Genomic DNA, 16341 nt, shown 5'->3' with positions numbered 1-16341 from the left:
AAAAAAAACCAAGAAAAACCTACTTTCTCTAGATAAAGGATGAGGAAAGAAGAAGCCTAGCAAGACAGAAAGCTGTTATATAAAAACGATTGCACTCCAGCCAAACAATACAGAAAAAACTGCAGAACAATCTTTATCTGCAAAAGTTGAGTGGCGAGCCTAGACTTCTGCCATGATCAGGTTATAATGAGGTACCCCAAACCCTCTCCTGGGGTGGCGTCAGTGGAGATCATGCAGAAACCTGGGCTTCCGCCCTCCACTTGGCAATAATGAAGCATCACCCTGTTTCCCCCCACCAACACAGGGTCAGAGGAGCTTTGGCAAAGTAGAAGATTTAAATAAGATCCAGAGTCTTACAACATAAAACCCCAAATGACCAGGATACAACCAGAAATCACTCATCATACCAAGAACTCAACTTGAATGAGGAAAGACAATCAACAGAAGCCAACCCTGAGATGACACAGATCCTGAAATTATCTGACAAGGATTTTAAAGTAGCCATCATAAAAAATGCTTCAATGAGCGTTGACATAAATACTTAAAATAAATGAAAAAAATAGACAATCTCAACAAAGAAGCAGAAGATATAAAGAGAAGCAAATGGAAATTTTAGAATTAAGAAATACAATAGCTAAAATACAAGAGGCTCAATGGACGAGCTCAACAACATAATAGAGAAAACAGAGGAAATTATCCAAGAACAAGAATAAAGAACAACAGAAATTTCCCAACCTGAACAACAGGAGAACATAGACTGAAAGAAAATGAACAGAACCTCAAGACCTATGTGACTAAAATAAAAGACTTAAAATTTGCATCATTGAAGTCACGTACTTAAAGAAATAATAGTTGAAAAATTCTCCAACTTAGTAAAACACATAAACCTACAGATTCAAGAAGCAGAGTAAATCCCAAAGAGGATAAACCAAAGAATTCCATGCCAAGACACATCACAGTCAAACTGCTGAAAACTAAACACAAAGAAAACATATTGAAAGTAGAGAGAGAAAAACACTACCTCATTTATACAGGAAAATACTTCATTCAGATGGCGGCAGATTTCTTGTCAGAAGTCATGAAAGCCAGAGGAACCGGTACATCTTTCTTCAAGTGCTAAAAGACCTGTCAACTCAGAATTCTATATACCCAGTGAAAATATCCTTCAAGAATGAAAAAGAAATCAATACATTCTCAGATGAAGGAAAAGTAAGAGAATTTGTCGTCAACAAATCTATCCTAAAATAATGAATGGCTAAGGGAAGTTCTTGAAACAGATAGGAAATGATTTAAAAAAGACCTTGGAACATCAGGAAGGCAAGAGAGCAATGGAGAGAATAAAAATACAGGCAAACACAATAGACTTTCTTTTCCCCTTGAGTTTTCCAAATTCTGTTTGAAGCAAAATTACAGCATTGCTTTATGTGGTTTTCAATGTATGCAAAGAGCATTTTAAAGACAATTAGAAATGAGGGAGAGTATGTCTGGGCCAAAGGAATAAAAAATGCCCCATGCTGCATTTGGGTGAAGTTGTCCAGAAAATATAATGAGGATGAAGATTCACCAAATAAGCTCTGTATGTTGGTTACCTATGTATGTACTTGTCACCACTTTCAGAAATCTACAAACAGTTAATGTGGATGCGAACTAACTTCTGATTGCCAAATAAACGTATAAAACTGTTCCCTCCCCTACCCCCCCCAGAAAAAAACCCACTACAGATAAATCAAAATGGAATTCTAAAAAAATGTTCAAGTAACCCATTGCAAGGCAGAAAAAAAAATAAAAACAGAGGCTAAAAAAAAAAACTAGAATACAACTATTACATTAATATTATTAGTATTAATGATTACCCCTAAGAATTTATTTGGTTAAACATCTACTTCATTTAAAAAACACAGAGCTAAAACATGTGAGACAGCTGTTTCTGTTTAAACCCGTGCGGAAGACAAAGCTCCAGAGCCCTGTCCCCTCGTGCTGCCCACCCCACAGCCCTGCACCACACTGCCCTCTGCTCACCCGAGGATGGCGCTCTCAGCTCTCTAAGCTGGAACTAATCCTTGAGATAAAAGTGTTATCCCAGTGAGGGTGTAGGAGTGATTCCTCCCGGCATATTTACATTTTAAGAAGAGGCCCTTCCGCCCGGTGGCTCAGGCGGTTAGAGCTCCATGCTCCTAACTCCGAAGGCTGCCAGTTCGATTCCCACATGGGCCAGTGGGCTCTCAACCACAAGGTTGCCCGTTCAACTCCTCGAGTCCCGCAAGGGATGGTGGGCTCCATCCCCTGAAACTAAGATTGAACACGGCACCTTGAGCTGAGCTGCCTCCCGGATGGCTCAGTTGGTTGGAGCATGGGCTCTCAACCAAGCTGTGCCCTCCACAACTAAGACTGAAAGGACAACTTAAGCTGAACAGCACCCTCCACAACTAAGATTGAAAGGACAACAACTTGACTTGGAAAAAAGGCCTGGAAGTACACACTGTTCCCCAAAGTCCTGTTCCCCTTCCCCAATTAAAAAAAAAAAAAAATCTTTAGAAAAAAAAAGAAGAGGCCCTTAAAGATAGTAAAGCCATTAAGACATGAAGCAGTTTATCTGTACTATGCCCAACAGGACAGGTTGTGGGAGGAAAATCTCAGTTCCAGGTCTCTTGCAAATTCCACTAGACAGATTGCCAGCTACTTCTCCAGTGTAAAGCCCATCCCAGCTAATGGAATTTTAAAGAGATAAATGAGAAGCAGCTTCATGTAGAGGAGAGAATGTGCTAACTTCAGAGTTGGGAAACTTGGACAGATGTGATTCCTGGTCAACCACAGGCCTCTCTGGCTTCAGCTGGCTCATTTGTAAACAGTGTTCTCTAACGCCCATCTAGAGCTATGACACCAGGCTTGGGTAGGGCTGAAATCTTCCCAGCCCAGAAAACAACCAATAACACCACTCCCTTCCAGAACGCAGTCTAAGACTTGGTGTAATGCTCCACATACTGTATCTTTAAAAAAAAATTTTTTTGGAGCACTTATTATCCTAACAGGCAGATAAAGTATTATAATTCTTAACTCCAATTATCTCACAGTGAAACAAGTAGTCAAAAAATCTTAATCAAAATGACAATTGCAGAGTAAGAAAAAAAACCCTCAAACCAGTGAGTTAAGAGAATGAAACTTAAAAGTAGTATATGTGTCTCTTTTAAAGCTTCCTGTTAATTAATAGGTTTTATCCTTTTTAACAGGGTCTGATGCAAGTAGCCAGTTAAAATTCAAGTAAGAGACAGACTGAATAAACTACCAAACTGAATTAAATAATTCAATAAGATGTGAAGGGAAAAATACCATAATTAAATTCTCATATAAAAACATATTGTGGCAAGAACAGAGCCTAGGACATATTATGGCACAAATGGAAGAACTCTCCCTAAATCTTGATAATTTCAAGATTTTCACACCATGGATTCATTCTCTATGATAAAAATGCTCCCTCTTCCTCGTTCCCCAAAACAAACTCAACTTTCGTGTGTTTGCCACATTTTATTAATCCTACGAATCACGTGGAGCACTCTTAAAACTGGTCAAACAAACAGATTCCTGGGGTACCCTGGATCCTCCAACTCCAGAATCCCAAGAAAGGGGCACAGGAATCTCCAGGCTGCTTTCCTAAGCATCTTACAGTGTGAAAAACTGGGAAACACTGGGTTCGATAGATGCACGCCTGCCAGTGCATTAGCTCAGTAACAGACAACCTATTCTAGAGAAGAACAACAGAAACATCTAAACCTAATAATAATTATTGCTCACAGTTGTGGACCTGTTACTATGGGCCAAGTACACGTATATTATCTCTTATAATGTTCACAGAGGCCCTTCGAGACCGGTATTATTTTATCCATGTACAGGCACACCTCCTTTTTGTGCGCTTCACTTTACTGCCCTTCACAGAGGTTGTGTTGTTCTACAGATTGAAGGCAAGACCCTCCACCAGCAAAAAGATGATGACTCGCTTTAGTGCGATGGCCTGGAAGCAAACCTGCAACACGTCTGAGTGACGCCATAAACATATGGAACTGTTGTATGACCGTGGTCATGTTCCTTAACCCCTCTGGGCCTCAGTTTCCCAACCTGCAGGGTGGTTGTGAGCAGGAAAAAGACAACCTCTATATAATGACTAGGGCCGCAACTGCTTCCCCTGTCATCATTTTTTCCAGATAGTTTTACCTTCAAGAATTTGATCAGCCAATTTAAATGCTTCATCAACACTTCCATATTCCAGTTTCCTCTCAGGGCAAGTGGTCACGGCCCTGACCACTTTGGCTTGCTGCTGTGCTCTTTACAACACACACACACGCACACACACACACACACGACACAGAGGAAAACACATCTGTGAATGAGGGGCCTGCCCCGAGGAGCACACCCACCTAGGCTGATTTCTAGAAGGCAAAGGCAGCATAAAACTAGACAGGCTTAGAAGACTTCCAGGGCTGCTTCCCCTCTCATCATTATTCTTTTGTCCAGATAGTTTACCTTCAAGAATTTGATCAACCACTTTAAATGCTTCATCAACATTTCCACATTCCAGTTTCCTTTCTGGCTCATAGAAGGAATTGTGTTGTATGGCTTCCTAGAAAGAAAACAGAAAAGTGAGGTCACTGGGGCATACCATCCAGCCCTACGGCAGCAGACACACGCCGTGGGCCGTGGGTCAGTGGGGGCATCGTTTGAGTCTGGGCAGCATGTCTCCTTTTCTCTGGCATCCCAGGCGCTTTCGGCACAACCCCATGAGTTGAGCTAAGAACCAGGCCTCAGAGACTCCCCACAGAGCAAATACACACGTCCTCATTGAGTCAAAAGAAACAGTATGCTCAGAAAAAACCTGGCACCTAGGTGGTCCCAGAATGGCACTACTATTTTCCAGGCAGATTGTTCCTTTCATTCCACAACCCATTTTATGCAGCCAGGGTCACGCAGAGCTTGAACTCTGGACCCAGTTGGAGTTGTGTCCATTTACTCCACTTACTAGCTGTTTGACTGTGGGTCTATGACTTCACCTCTCTGAGCTTCATTTGTCAAATGGAGGTGTAGTTGGACACATAGCTCTGATAGGGTTGTGGAGAGTATAAAAGGAAACGAGGCGCGTAAAGAGCTTACATGACATGTAATCAGTGCCGGGTCAATGCGAGGTGAAGACTCTAATAATGAGGATTGTGAAGGCCCTGCCCATCAGCCCCACGCTTCTGCTTTGGGGGGATGAGCTCTTGGGACGTCCACTCCTGGTCTCAGATTCCATTACAAGTCCAGTGTGGGCACCACAAATCCACTTGTACACCGGCTCTTACTGGCTTTCCCTGTGCCCAGCAGAGGGGTACACTAGTGGGAACACAGAATCAGGGATGCAGCTATAATGATCTAGGCTGGTTGTCTTACCTATCCTTCAGAATTTATCTTGCTGTGATCCCTGTGTTCACTGGCCAGTGTGACATGCCAGCTCCTGCCAGCACTATCTACCATGGGTTATTGTCTGTCCATGAAGTTCCAGCTTGTTGGCAGTTGGGAATTCTCCTAACCCTGGTTCCCTCTGACCAGCAGTAGGGTCTAGACCTGTCCACATACCTTACAGGGATGTTCTGTGGTGTCCCTGCCATTTTCTCCATTCAGAAAGTGGGCTGGTTTGTTTTTAGCCATTGTGGGGCCCAGGTTCTTTATAGAGTGTTTGTTGACTTGCTCTATTACTGACCAGCTGTGTGACCTTGGGTAACCCCATCTTTCAGTTTCCTCATTAGAATGGGGATAATAACTATTTTTTATTTCATAGGACTGTTGTGAGGATTTAGTGAGTTGATGTATGAAACCTGCTTAGGACTATGCAACTATTCAGTGAGCTCTGTGTAGGTATTGGCTATGGTCACTTTGGTCATGATGATAGATGAGAGATTCTGGTCGAGAGCGTATTTCTCTCCCCGTGGTCATCAGCTTGACCCCTTGAACCAAGAGCTTTCCTATTCAAACTATGTATTAAAAACTCTAAAAAGCATAAGCTAGGTTAAACCTCAGAGAGTAGTGACAGAGATACATTTGTTCTTATCCTATTTTGACTGGTGACACACTTTCTACTGGAATCAATTCAGGTGATTTTATTATTAATCCAAGACTCAGATATTCCAGGTAGGAAACAGAAGTTAAGTTTCACAAACCTTGTTTTAAAAAGTTTAATCTTTTTCTGCTTCACTTGCTGCTTTGTCTTTGAGTGACTCTGGGCTAATTTCCTGGTCAGGGAAGTGATACAAGAATGTCAGTGTGTAGGGGGCTGGCATATGTCCTTGCTATAAATAAATGGATTCAATCTACTTTGATCTAGTTGATTGAGCTTGGAGAGCTTAACCTGATAAAAACATGAGGCAGTTCTACTCCACAACGTCAAAGTTTGGCATTTGATGCTGGTATTCTCTGGCAGACAATTAGAGATCCACTGAGAGCAGCTGCGGAGGGTGGGAAGAGAGTCGTATCAATTTGCTTATTAGGAATTTTATTTGGCTGGAAGGTAGAGCCAAGGAAGGGATGCTATCTAATCACTGGTATTGGGCAAAGGATTACAAACAGAATTTTTGATGAAACACCACCTAAATGATTTCTTATAAAGAAGTATAATGTTAGAGAAGGAATATATTACAGTAAGGAAGCACAGCAGGCAACATAGGAATGAAAGGGTCTGAGAAGGGAACAGAATATTTGAATCTGAAACTGGCCAGGAAAATTTAGAAGGCCTAATCCCCCTCTGACTCCAACCGGACTCCTATATTTTTGTCTTCTTGACATGATTTTATTTTAATTTTAGAACACTGAGGACATGGTCCAGAAACAAACGCTGAGCTCCTGGGTATAAAGCATCATGAGAGGAGACACACTAGAGGCCCAGTTCTCCAGGGGGCACTAACCTTGGCTGAGTCACTGCCTCATCTTCTGCCTCATTGCTGCTTTCCCAACTTTTGTGCTTTTACTACTTCATAAATTATAAGAACCAATGATATGCAGAAGAAGACTCTGTCATTACATGGAGATGAATCTTAAAACTTTCATACATTTCAAACTCCTTTTTAAACAACGGGATAGGAAATGCAATTCTCCAACTTGTTTAAGTTGCTGAAATATCTGTAGGCATCATAGGATTGATTTCTCATACTCATTTACGAAATGCATTAAAGGATCTATGTAAAAATGGCGTCTCCAATATTTGCTTCCCAGAACATCTTGTTGGTTCTCACTATGTGCCTGAGAGAGTCTGGGTGAAGGTGAATACAGTAAGTCCTCACCTAACATGGACAGGTTCTTGGACCTGTGGCCAAATGACAAATAATAAAACCAATTTTACTATAGGCTAATTGACAGAAACAAGGGTTAAGTTCCTAAGCATCCCATCAACGTTATAACAAGTGACGTTGAACAGAATGATGTTATTCAAGCACCTGCTATACAGGGTTATAGGGTGTGTCCCCTCTGCTGGACATTGTTGGTTGCCCATCCATCATTCTTCTCACCTGTCCCCTTCCAAACAATTCTCAGATTTCTGTTTGGGTCTCCACCACTCCCCCATACAGCCCATGTACTTCAAAGTAATCTGACACCCCAGCAGTAACCAACAGCTCCCCCATTCCTCTGGCCAGTCATTAATGCAGAATTGGATATGACTGAGTGGTCTGATGCAGGTGGATTTCAGGACTCATGGAATGTAGGGACAATGCTGTTCTCTTTTGCTTCTTGGATATGAACTAGAAGCTCCTGGCTGCCAGCCTGTGACTACAGGAAATAAAGCCTGTACTGTGAGCAGCAGAGAGGTGAGGCAGGAAATCAGGTTTCTTGCTAACACTGATAAAGGTTTTGGGCCAATAAAGCCCCTGTGCTTTGGAAGTCACTTCGAGTCAGGTTTTCTTTCCTGTTATTGTAGTCTAAAGCATTTTATGACGACACCACTGACATCTGCTTTTCTGGTACCACCGTTGAACTCATTACCTCAATTGTTAGGATCACGGGCTCCAAATCCTGGTAAACAATCTTCACTCGCTTTGCAGCTCGCTTTGCATGAATCTCAGAATCCGCAATCACGGCACAGACGATCTGACCCACGCAAAATACCTACAACACAGCAAAGGCCTTTGTTTTCAAGGAAAGCAGGTACCAGGTCCTCTCCTCTCGTCCATTTTTCTCCTCCCTCTTAGCACAGAGCTAGACACACAATAAACAAGCCCTTCACATGTGTCCCCACTGCAGTGCTGTGGGTAACAAAGGCTTCGGGAGGCAAGTGCATTTGTCAGAGTCGGCCTGTGGAATTTCACTGTGGAAATTCAGGTCTTTTTGCTGCATCACTGGCAGTGGTCGCGGGAGAGGGGCAGGAGTTATGCTGCCTCCTGCACAGCAGACTGGGGCTCCAGGCCCAATAGACAGGATTGCTTGAAGGCCAAGTAGCCTCACAGAGCCAGTCCCACAGCTTGGCCTGTGGCTGCCACACCATGAGCAGGGCCATTCTGACAGGTGGCTTCTGCTTTCATGGACTGGGAAGGCCCGGAAGTCACAGCCCAGCTCAGCCAGAGATGAAGGAGAGAGGGAGGAATAACACAACCCTGCCAGTGAGCAAATCTGTGCCCCCACTGTGGTGGAGCACAGGCTCTCAGGGACGGACAAGAAACTGTGCCAGCCAAGGTGTGACCAAACACAGAGCATTTGTGTTTCACCTGCAGGCAGGTAGGCGACCCAAGGAGTTCACAGAGGGACCAGGGCAGAAAGTTGATGGGAGAAGAATGAAATGAAGGCTCCAGAAAGGTAAAATAATCAGGACTGGAAAAAGTCACCATGACTGTTTAGTTCTCTCCCACCTTATACCTTGATCACAGTTAAAACGTAACCACTCATTTTGAAAATCTACATTGGACTATTGGGTCTTTTTTACAATGAGCATATAGTAGTTTTATCATTAGGAAAATATAGTAGTAAAAAATGTTAAAACTGGCACACACACACACACTCACACTCACACTCACATTCACACACACTCACGCAAGGGTTTTTGTTGGGTGTGGGTCGATGGGGGCAGTGGGGAGATAAATGAAACAAGAATGGCAAAACATTCGTAATTGTTGAATCTCTATTTTTGTGTATGCTTAAAATTTCTACAGTGGAAAGAATTTTAAAAGGCACAACATGTTATGCACAAATGTTAAAAAAAGGAATTAAACTCACAAAGGCAATCATTCACATCGCCCCTGTTCTCCATTCTTGCTGGTTTTGCCCGTGACCTGGCACACAGGCACGGCGCCCAGAAGCTCGTAATCCACATACCCACACCTCAGAGAGCAGGTACTATCGTACAAACAGGAATGGGTTTGCTTGTTTAGTTAACATGTATGCAAAGGCCATAATTCTCATTGTCTTTTGCCAATGCCTCCCCGAGATGCCTTGGGGAAGTTTCAAACTTGACTTGAGACTCTCAATCATCAAATTTTCATGTTTATCCACTAAATCTGCCAGCAAGAGCCAGAGGTAGGGACTGTTTCAAATGATGAAGCTCTTTTGGGTGAACACTGAACCGAGAAGCCTGAGTTCTGCACAGAACCTGTTGCATTGCCTTTGCAGCATTTTCTGATAACTGAGGATACAGTAGCCAAAGTCTTAATCATTTGAAACTTGTAAATGGCAACAATGCCAGCTGTTCCTCTATTCATTTATCCTGCTCCATGGGAAGCAGCGTATGGAATATACTGATGAATCAGACATGGGGCCTCACTCAAGGACTTTTACTACGTAGGGGAAATACGTAAGACATAAAAATAAGTAAGCTTAATACAAGGTAGAAAGCGCATTAAAGGTCCATTTTGCCTTTTCCTCTAGACTTGAAGCTCTTTGAGGGGAAAGACCACATGGGTCTTGTTCAGCTACAGCGACCGGCCATCGTAAGTGCTGACTTAAAAATATCTGTGGAATACATGGCAGTATGAATGGATGAGTAAAGGTGAGTTCAGAGAGGGAGAGAGAACTCCTGGATTAAAGAATATGGAGAGGCTTCATGGTGGAGACCTACTTGAACCTGGACTTGGACTTTGGAAGCACTGACTGAGGCAACGGCAAGAGAGTCTCAGGAGAGATATTAGTAAATAAAAGTTATAATTCTGTTCTCCTTTGTGGTTGCATACTGTTAGTAGCACAGTATCTTACTACAGGAAAATGTAAAACAATCAAGTATCTTTCATACAACTGGTCAACTTTTTTACTTATGTGGAAAATGAATATATTTGAATTCATTCACCCTTAGAATATAATGTTTTATATTAAGCATTCATAGAATATTGGAATCCTTTAAAATGTTCCAAATGCGATCTTATCTTTAAGAAAATATGAAGTGCCATTAATGGAGGAACAGAATGCAAAAATGCAGTACCTCAGCTGAGTCCAGAATTTTCTCAGTTTGGGTTATAAAGCAGTAGGAGTTTACGCCATGAAGATGTTCCTCAGTCATGATGTCCACCACGCCTGGCAGGCTGAGAGCTTCTGACAGTTCAATAGACCTGGATGAGAACACACAGAGCAGGGCTCCTCAGAGCAGCCCCACAGCCCAAAGGCCCAGGAGAATGGGCTTAACTGAAGAATCAGATATGAGAGAAGAAAGATACGTCCAAGAATCCTTCCATAGTTCTCCGATACACAATTGGGAAGAAATTCCTGGGACAATGAAGTTATTAGATGGAGGCACAAACTGTAGTAAATCCCACATTGTGATCCCATTTCACCTCTCATCTGCATTGAATATCGCCAACAGAGAGCTTACCCTCCTCATACCGTTACTTTTCGCTAATGGGACTTAGATGAAAAGGCAATCGCTAACGTCTCTTGGGTAAGAACATTACCACTTACACAATCTTAGCATGAGCTCTTGAACTTGTTACAAAAGCCAAGAAAAGTTCCCCGTGTACGGCAGGCATGTCGTCACAGTAGATGGCTTCGCCCGTGGCATGCTTAATACCAGACAGATGCATGATGGGCCGGCCAATCGGGTCTTGAGAAAGCTTCTTTGGTTCTCCATTCTGTTTAATCAATAACCAACACACCATGTTTATAATCATTGTATGGACATCCCCCATAAGAGGGTAGCTATATAACGTACATCCAAACCAGAACCCTTTTGAAAATGGAAACTGTCACTATTGATACGAACACGAGGACAATTAGCCTATTTCAATAAGTCAACAGGGAAACGGGGATGAATGTATAGGCATGATGCTGTCCCTATTTTTTCCCACTTTTAAAAATATAGACCACAAACATTTCAAATGCAAATTCCATTTGTAAAAGTAAATGAATATAAATCTTTCTTTCTGGTAATGTGAAATTATGTCTTCTTGCTAATGCTCATGTATTTCTCTAAATTTTAGTTCTAAATTATTTTACTGTTTGTATCTAAGAGTGGCACAAATATTTTTGCAGAAGAGCATGATGATATCATGACTGTTTATAGAAACTATTGGGAGCATGTATTCAACCAGGGAGCCCATTTTTTTTTTTTTTTCTATTTTGAGTGAAGAAGTCTAAGAAATAATTGGTAAAACTCTTAACTTAGATACTCCTGATAAAGAATGAAGCCTAAGGGAGATGCATTTTGAATAATGATTCACTAATGTTATTCTTTCTTAGAGACCCATGGGGTAGAATTTCTTGCTATTGGTTCTGTAAATACCTTAAATATGTTTCATTAACCAAAGTAGAAATTAAGAAACATGACATCACCCTCAGTATTTCAAATGAGAGATTTGTTAGTTTTCCTAGTTGGTTGTTTATTGGTGGAAGAAGAACTGGAGGCATGCAGAAAGAAGGGGTTAAGAGACATGATAAGCCAAGCTCAGAGTCTCAGGTGAAGGCTGTGGCTGCTAAGGGAGTGTGGGAAATGGAAATTCCAGGAAAACTGCCAGCCAAGCAGCCATCTGACTACTCTCTAAAAGAAGAAGGAGGCTCTGGGTCTGGAGCCCTGGTTGAGGGGCTGGCTGCCTGCTACGTTGTGCAGGCGGCCCCATCCACAAGTCATGGGGTCAACGTTTGATACTAGGGCTGAGGCCAGGCTGCCGGTGGCTTTCTCTGGAAGACTTGGGGTGAGAGGCATACAGTGGGTCAGCCAAGGTGAGGCCTGGAAAAAGCTATGGAGGTCTCCCCTTCCTGCCCCATCTGTTGCCCCACACTGTAGTTCATGGGTCATCTGAGCCCTGTACTCTGACTGATGCTGCCAAGGGCAGAAGTATGTGGCAAGCTTGCCCGCGTATTCATGTGGATGGTACAAGACCACAGAACAAAACACGGGGCCTTGAGGATCAAAACAGATGTTAAAAAAAGAAATTACCATTGTTAACTTAGTTTTTAGTCACAATTCTTTGATTTTGAAGTTTAACACTAAAGGAAGCTGTGAGTTCACCAGAACGGGAGCTCACTGAGAATCACTGAGAAAAGACTGGGAATGTCCAGGGGAAGGAGTTAGAGCCCAGGCCCTTTGAATTAAAAAAAAAAAAAAAAAAAAGCAGCCACTAACCTGGTACTTAAATGTACTCCAGTGATGTCTGGAATGAAGATCTTCTACTGCGCTCTCATACTTGTCTGCAAGGCTAGGATAGTGAACAGGGTCCTGAAAAGTAGAACCATAGCAGATGTTTAAATATGCCCGAGTGGTCTTGGAAGGGAGGCTACTAGCACGGTTCTTAACACGCAGCTGTATTCTGCAGCCTAACATTTATTAAGCACTCGTCTTGTTCAGAACTCTGGAGGTACAAGCAGCTCCCGGACCCCTGGGACACACGCTCTGGAAGGTCTACACATTAGGAAGAGCCTAGTGAATGTAGCAGATCACTGACTTCCAGCATCTCTGTGTTCTTAGGATTCTCTCACATGCTTTCCTAAATCATTGAGGACTTACAAACCAATAAAACAGGAAGAGGGAAGCTAAATAAATAAAATGGAAAGGAACAGAATTGTTGAAGCCAGGAAAAAGTCAAAAGCACACCATTGTGCATGTGATTAAAACTCTGCGCTGTACCACCTGGCCAACCTGGGAGAAAGGAAAATGCAGAGGCCGTATCCCGACCGCAGCCCCATAGGAGGAAGCACACGTCTTAGAATGTAGGAAAATGGGTAATTTATACAATGCTTTAAATAATACACTTGATGGTTATCTTTTATATTTAAAAAAATTGTAATACAAAATTAAAGCCAACTAAGGCTATTATTTTTAAGAGTAGAGGGATATTGAACAGAGGAAGTTGAATTGAAAGTATGAGATGACAAAGTGGAAGCTTTAAGTTATATCACTTGAGTCACCCAAGAAATTGTATTAGTTTACTATTACTTGGAGGAGTCTACAATGGGCGTTATCTTTTCTCTCTTTTTTTCACCTGGTGACAATATGTCACTTATACATGATTTCAAGTTTCTAGTCTCAAAATTCGATACAACTGTTCTGGTTCTTAGTTTTCCCCACGTGTAATGAGAAGATACCCTCAGAAGCAATAGGAGAGAACTTTGTGCCTCTTACTGGCAGTGATCACACTAATTTCTATACCATGTGATGAATGGTCTTGGCTTCTGGTTTGGTCAGTTGGTTGTAGCATGGGATGAACCAGGCCAATATGGCTCAAGTTCCCTTAGCACATTTATTCAGAGACATTCTTTTAGTTGGGTCCTCCCTAGCCAACAATCTTGTAACTAATTGTCTGTCATAAGGGAGAATAGGCAAAAAAATAAATAAATAAATAAAAATGGCTGGATGATGACTACTATTATTAAGACTAGCGTTAGGCACTCTTTATCATGTTCCTTTGTAGCACTGGGCACCGTACTAAGCCCTTCTCCTACAATAGCCCATTTCCAATAACCTTCTGGAGTGGCTGCCATCCTCATCTCATAGGTGAGAGAAATGAAGCTGAATCAGAGAAGCAAGCCAAATGCACGAAGGTAACCCTCAACCAGGGGCGGAAGTGCTTTACGGAGAGAAAATACATTCAAACCCTTACCAAGTTTTCTGCACACTGCCTGGACAAACATTGGGTCAGAAACAAAATAACTGAGGGGTGTTCAACAAAGTCCTGTACTACTCTGTGCTCTACTTGCAATCCTTCCCCAAACTTACAAGCCATCAACAGACAGCCTGAAGTATTCCCGGCAAGCCCACGTGTTTCTAATTTGGGTTTTCTTTTCTATTCTATAGCTATTTGGCAGGGGGTTGTCACCTCCATTGTGGGTCTCCCCATAACTCCTAAGACTGGGAAAGGTAATACATGGTCAGTTCCATTTACCATCCTCTTCAAAATCTGTGACACTTCCAGGTAAAACTTGAAGAGGAAGCTGATGATGAGAGTCCTCTTGAACTCCACCTTCCCACCCGGAGCTGAGCCTGGAAGGGAGACTTCCTGCAGAACCAGCCTGCAAGCTGCATCCAGCATCTCTTCATTCCAGGGCCTGTGAGAGTCAAAACAGAAGACTCCTAGCCTGACAGGACTCACGAACTCATAGGCTCGGCTAGTGTGTGAGACAAATAGCTACAGCTTATGCAGGACATTAGATGTACAAGCTCCAGAGTGTCCACCACTCTCAAGGTGCCCGGCCCAGTGCTACCACTTCCTCATCTGTAAATGGGGAATAATAGTGGCACTCCCCCCATGGAATGGTCACAAAAAAGAAATGACAACCTGTATTAAGTCCTTAGCCCAGGAGTAACTGACCCTTATATCACTAGAATGTTTACTGCAAGCCAGGTTTTGTTTTAAACTCCTTATATGTATTCACTCATTTAATCCTCTCAACTGCCCTGTAAAGTGAGGATGACTATCCCCCTTTGATAGATAAGGAAACAGAGGTGTCATAATGTTAAGCAAGCTGAGATCACATAATTAATAGGGCTTGAACTGATATTTGGACCCAGGCAGCCTGGCTCAACGGAGTTTGTGTTTTTAACCATTACTCTCTACTCTTTATGATATAGTAACTGGTACCTAGTATATACTCAAGAAATACTGGCCATCAGCATTACCTCTAGAAATGAAAAGTCAGGTAAGCAAATGCATTTAGCAATTTATTATAAAACAAATTCCCATAATCTGTTTTTCATCGTGGCAAATTATTTGCTCACAACAAGGCAAGTCTACTCATTTTGCTTACTGTCTCTATGTGCCATTGGGATATAGGCTCTCTCTCTCACACACACATATACACACATGCACGTATACACAGACTATATGATTCCAACTTCAGAATTTACTAAAACCAAGGCATATCGAAGTAATGATGAAATCTTATTGGAATTCCATGCCATTAAACAAAAACGTAGCAAGGATTTTCCTTGTAATAGCATGTCATCACTAAAAGAACTACTCCATTACTTGGAGTCTAAGGACAGGACGCCATACCTTCCGATGAGTTTCTGGCAGGAATTCTCTGCACAGATGGTGGTTGGACCAACGCCTCCGTACGAGATGGACAACTCTCTAATGATGCCATCCCCTTCTCCAAAAAAGACTCTCATTCCTGAATTGACGACTGCAAGTGCATTCTGTTGCCTCTGAGCTTGTCGGAAGGCTGACACAAATTCCCACTGAAAGCACAAGTTAAGTAGAAACGCACTGAGTTTCTAGGGAGTTTATTTATGTTGCCTCATACATCCTGGTCATACTCTCTGTTATGGGTTGAATTGTGTCCCCCCAAAATTGATACGTTAAAGTCCTAATTCCCAGTACCTCAGAATGTGACTGCATTTGGAGATAGAGATATTTAAAGAAGCAATTAAGTTAAAATAAGGTCATTAGGATGGTCACTAACCCAACATGGCGGTGTCCTCATAAGAAGAGAAAATATGAACAGAGGGAAGTCATGTGAAGACACAGGGAGAAGATGGTCATCCACAAACCAAGGAGAGAGGCCTCAGAAGAAACCTACCATGCTGACATCTTGATATCAGATTTCTAGCCTCCAGAACCATGAAACAATGAATGTCTGTTGCTTAGCCACCCAGTCTGTGGTTCTTGGTTATGGCAGCCCTAGTGGACTAATATACCCGCCAAGGCAGGCTTGATTATTCCCATTTCATTGATAAGGAATCAAAGGCTCAGAGTGAGTCAGCAGTTAGTTCAGGGTCACAGCAGATTTGGAAACCAGGATTCAATCTTGAGTCTAACTCCAAAGACCTTTTTCCCACTAAGTTCTATTGCAAATGTTAGTTTTAGCCTCTTTCAAACTCCAAGATATAAGGTAGAGAGATATATTTTCAAGTCTTATTTAGGGAAAAATATTTAGCCTCATGGCACAAAGAATTTTTAAAAATCAGTAAGAAAGTAACTT

General features: G+C 42.2%; 1 protein-coding gene across 1 annotated transcript in view; it reads right to left on the bottom strand.

Annotated features, from left to right (window-relative positions):
- The window catches only part of LOC109455125 (aldehyde oxidase), a 73697-nt gene that overhangs the window by 32280 nt on the left and 25076 nt on the right, over positions 1–16341 (bottom strand). Inside the window, exons 14-20 of the mRNA XM_019746480.2 lie at positions 15414–15598; positions 14304–14466; positions 12548–12640; positions 10888–11057; positions 10415–10541; positions 7996–8118; positions 4516–4612 (exon numbers count right to left, since the gene is read on the bottom strand). Of these exons, the coding sequence (XP_019602039.2) occupies positions 4516–4612; positions 7996–8118; positions 10415–10541; positions 10888–11057; positions 12548–12640; positions 14304–14466; positions 15414–15598 (958 nt within the window). The remainder of the gene's footprint in view (positions 1–4515; positions 4613–7995; positions 8119–10414; positions 10542–10887; positions 11058–12547; positions 12641–14303; positions 14467–15413; positions 15599–16341) is intronic.

The sequence above is a fragment of the Rhinolophus sinicus genome, linkage group LG01 (assembly GCF_036562045.2).
Source record: "Rhinolophus sinicus isolate RSC01 linkage group LG01, ASM3656204v1, whole genome shotgun sequence".
Lineage (NCBI taxonomy): Eukaryota > Metazoa > Chordata > Mammalia > Chiroptera > Rhinolophidae > Rhinolophus > Rhinolophus sinicus.
Note: the sequence above shows the minus strand (reverse complement) of the source record. Positions and strands in the feature narration are given on the sequence as shown.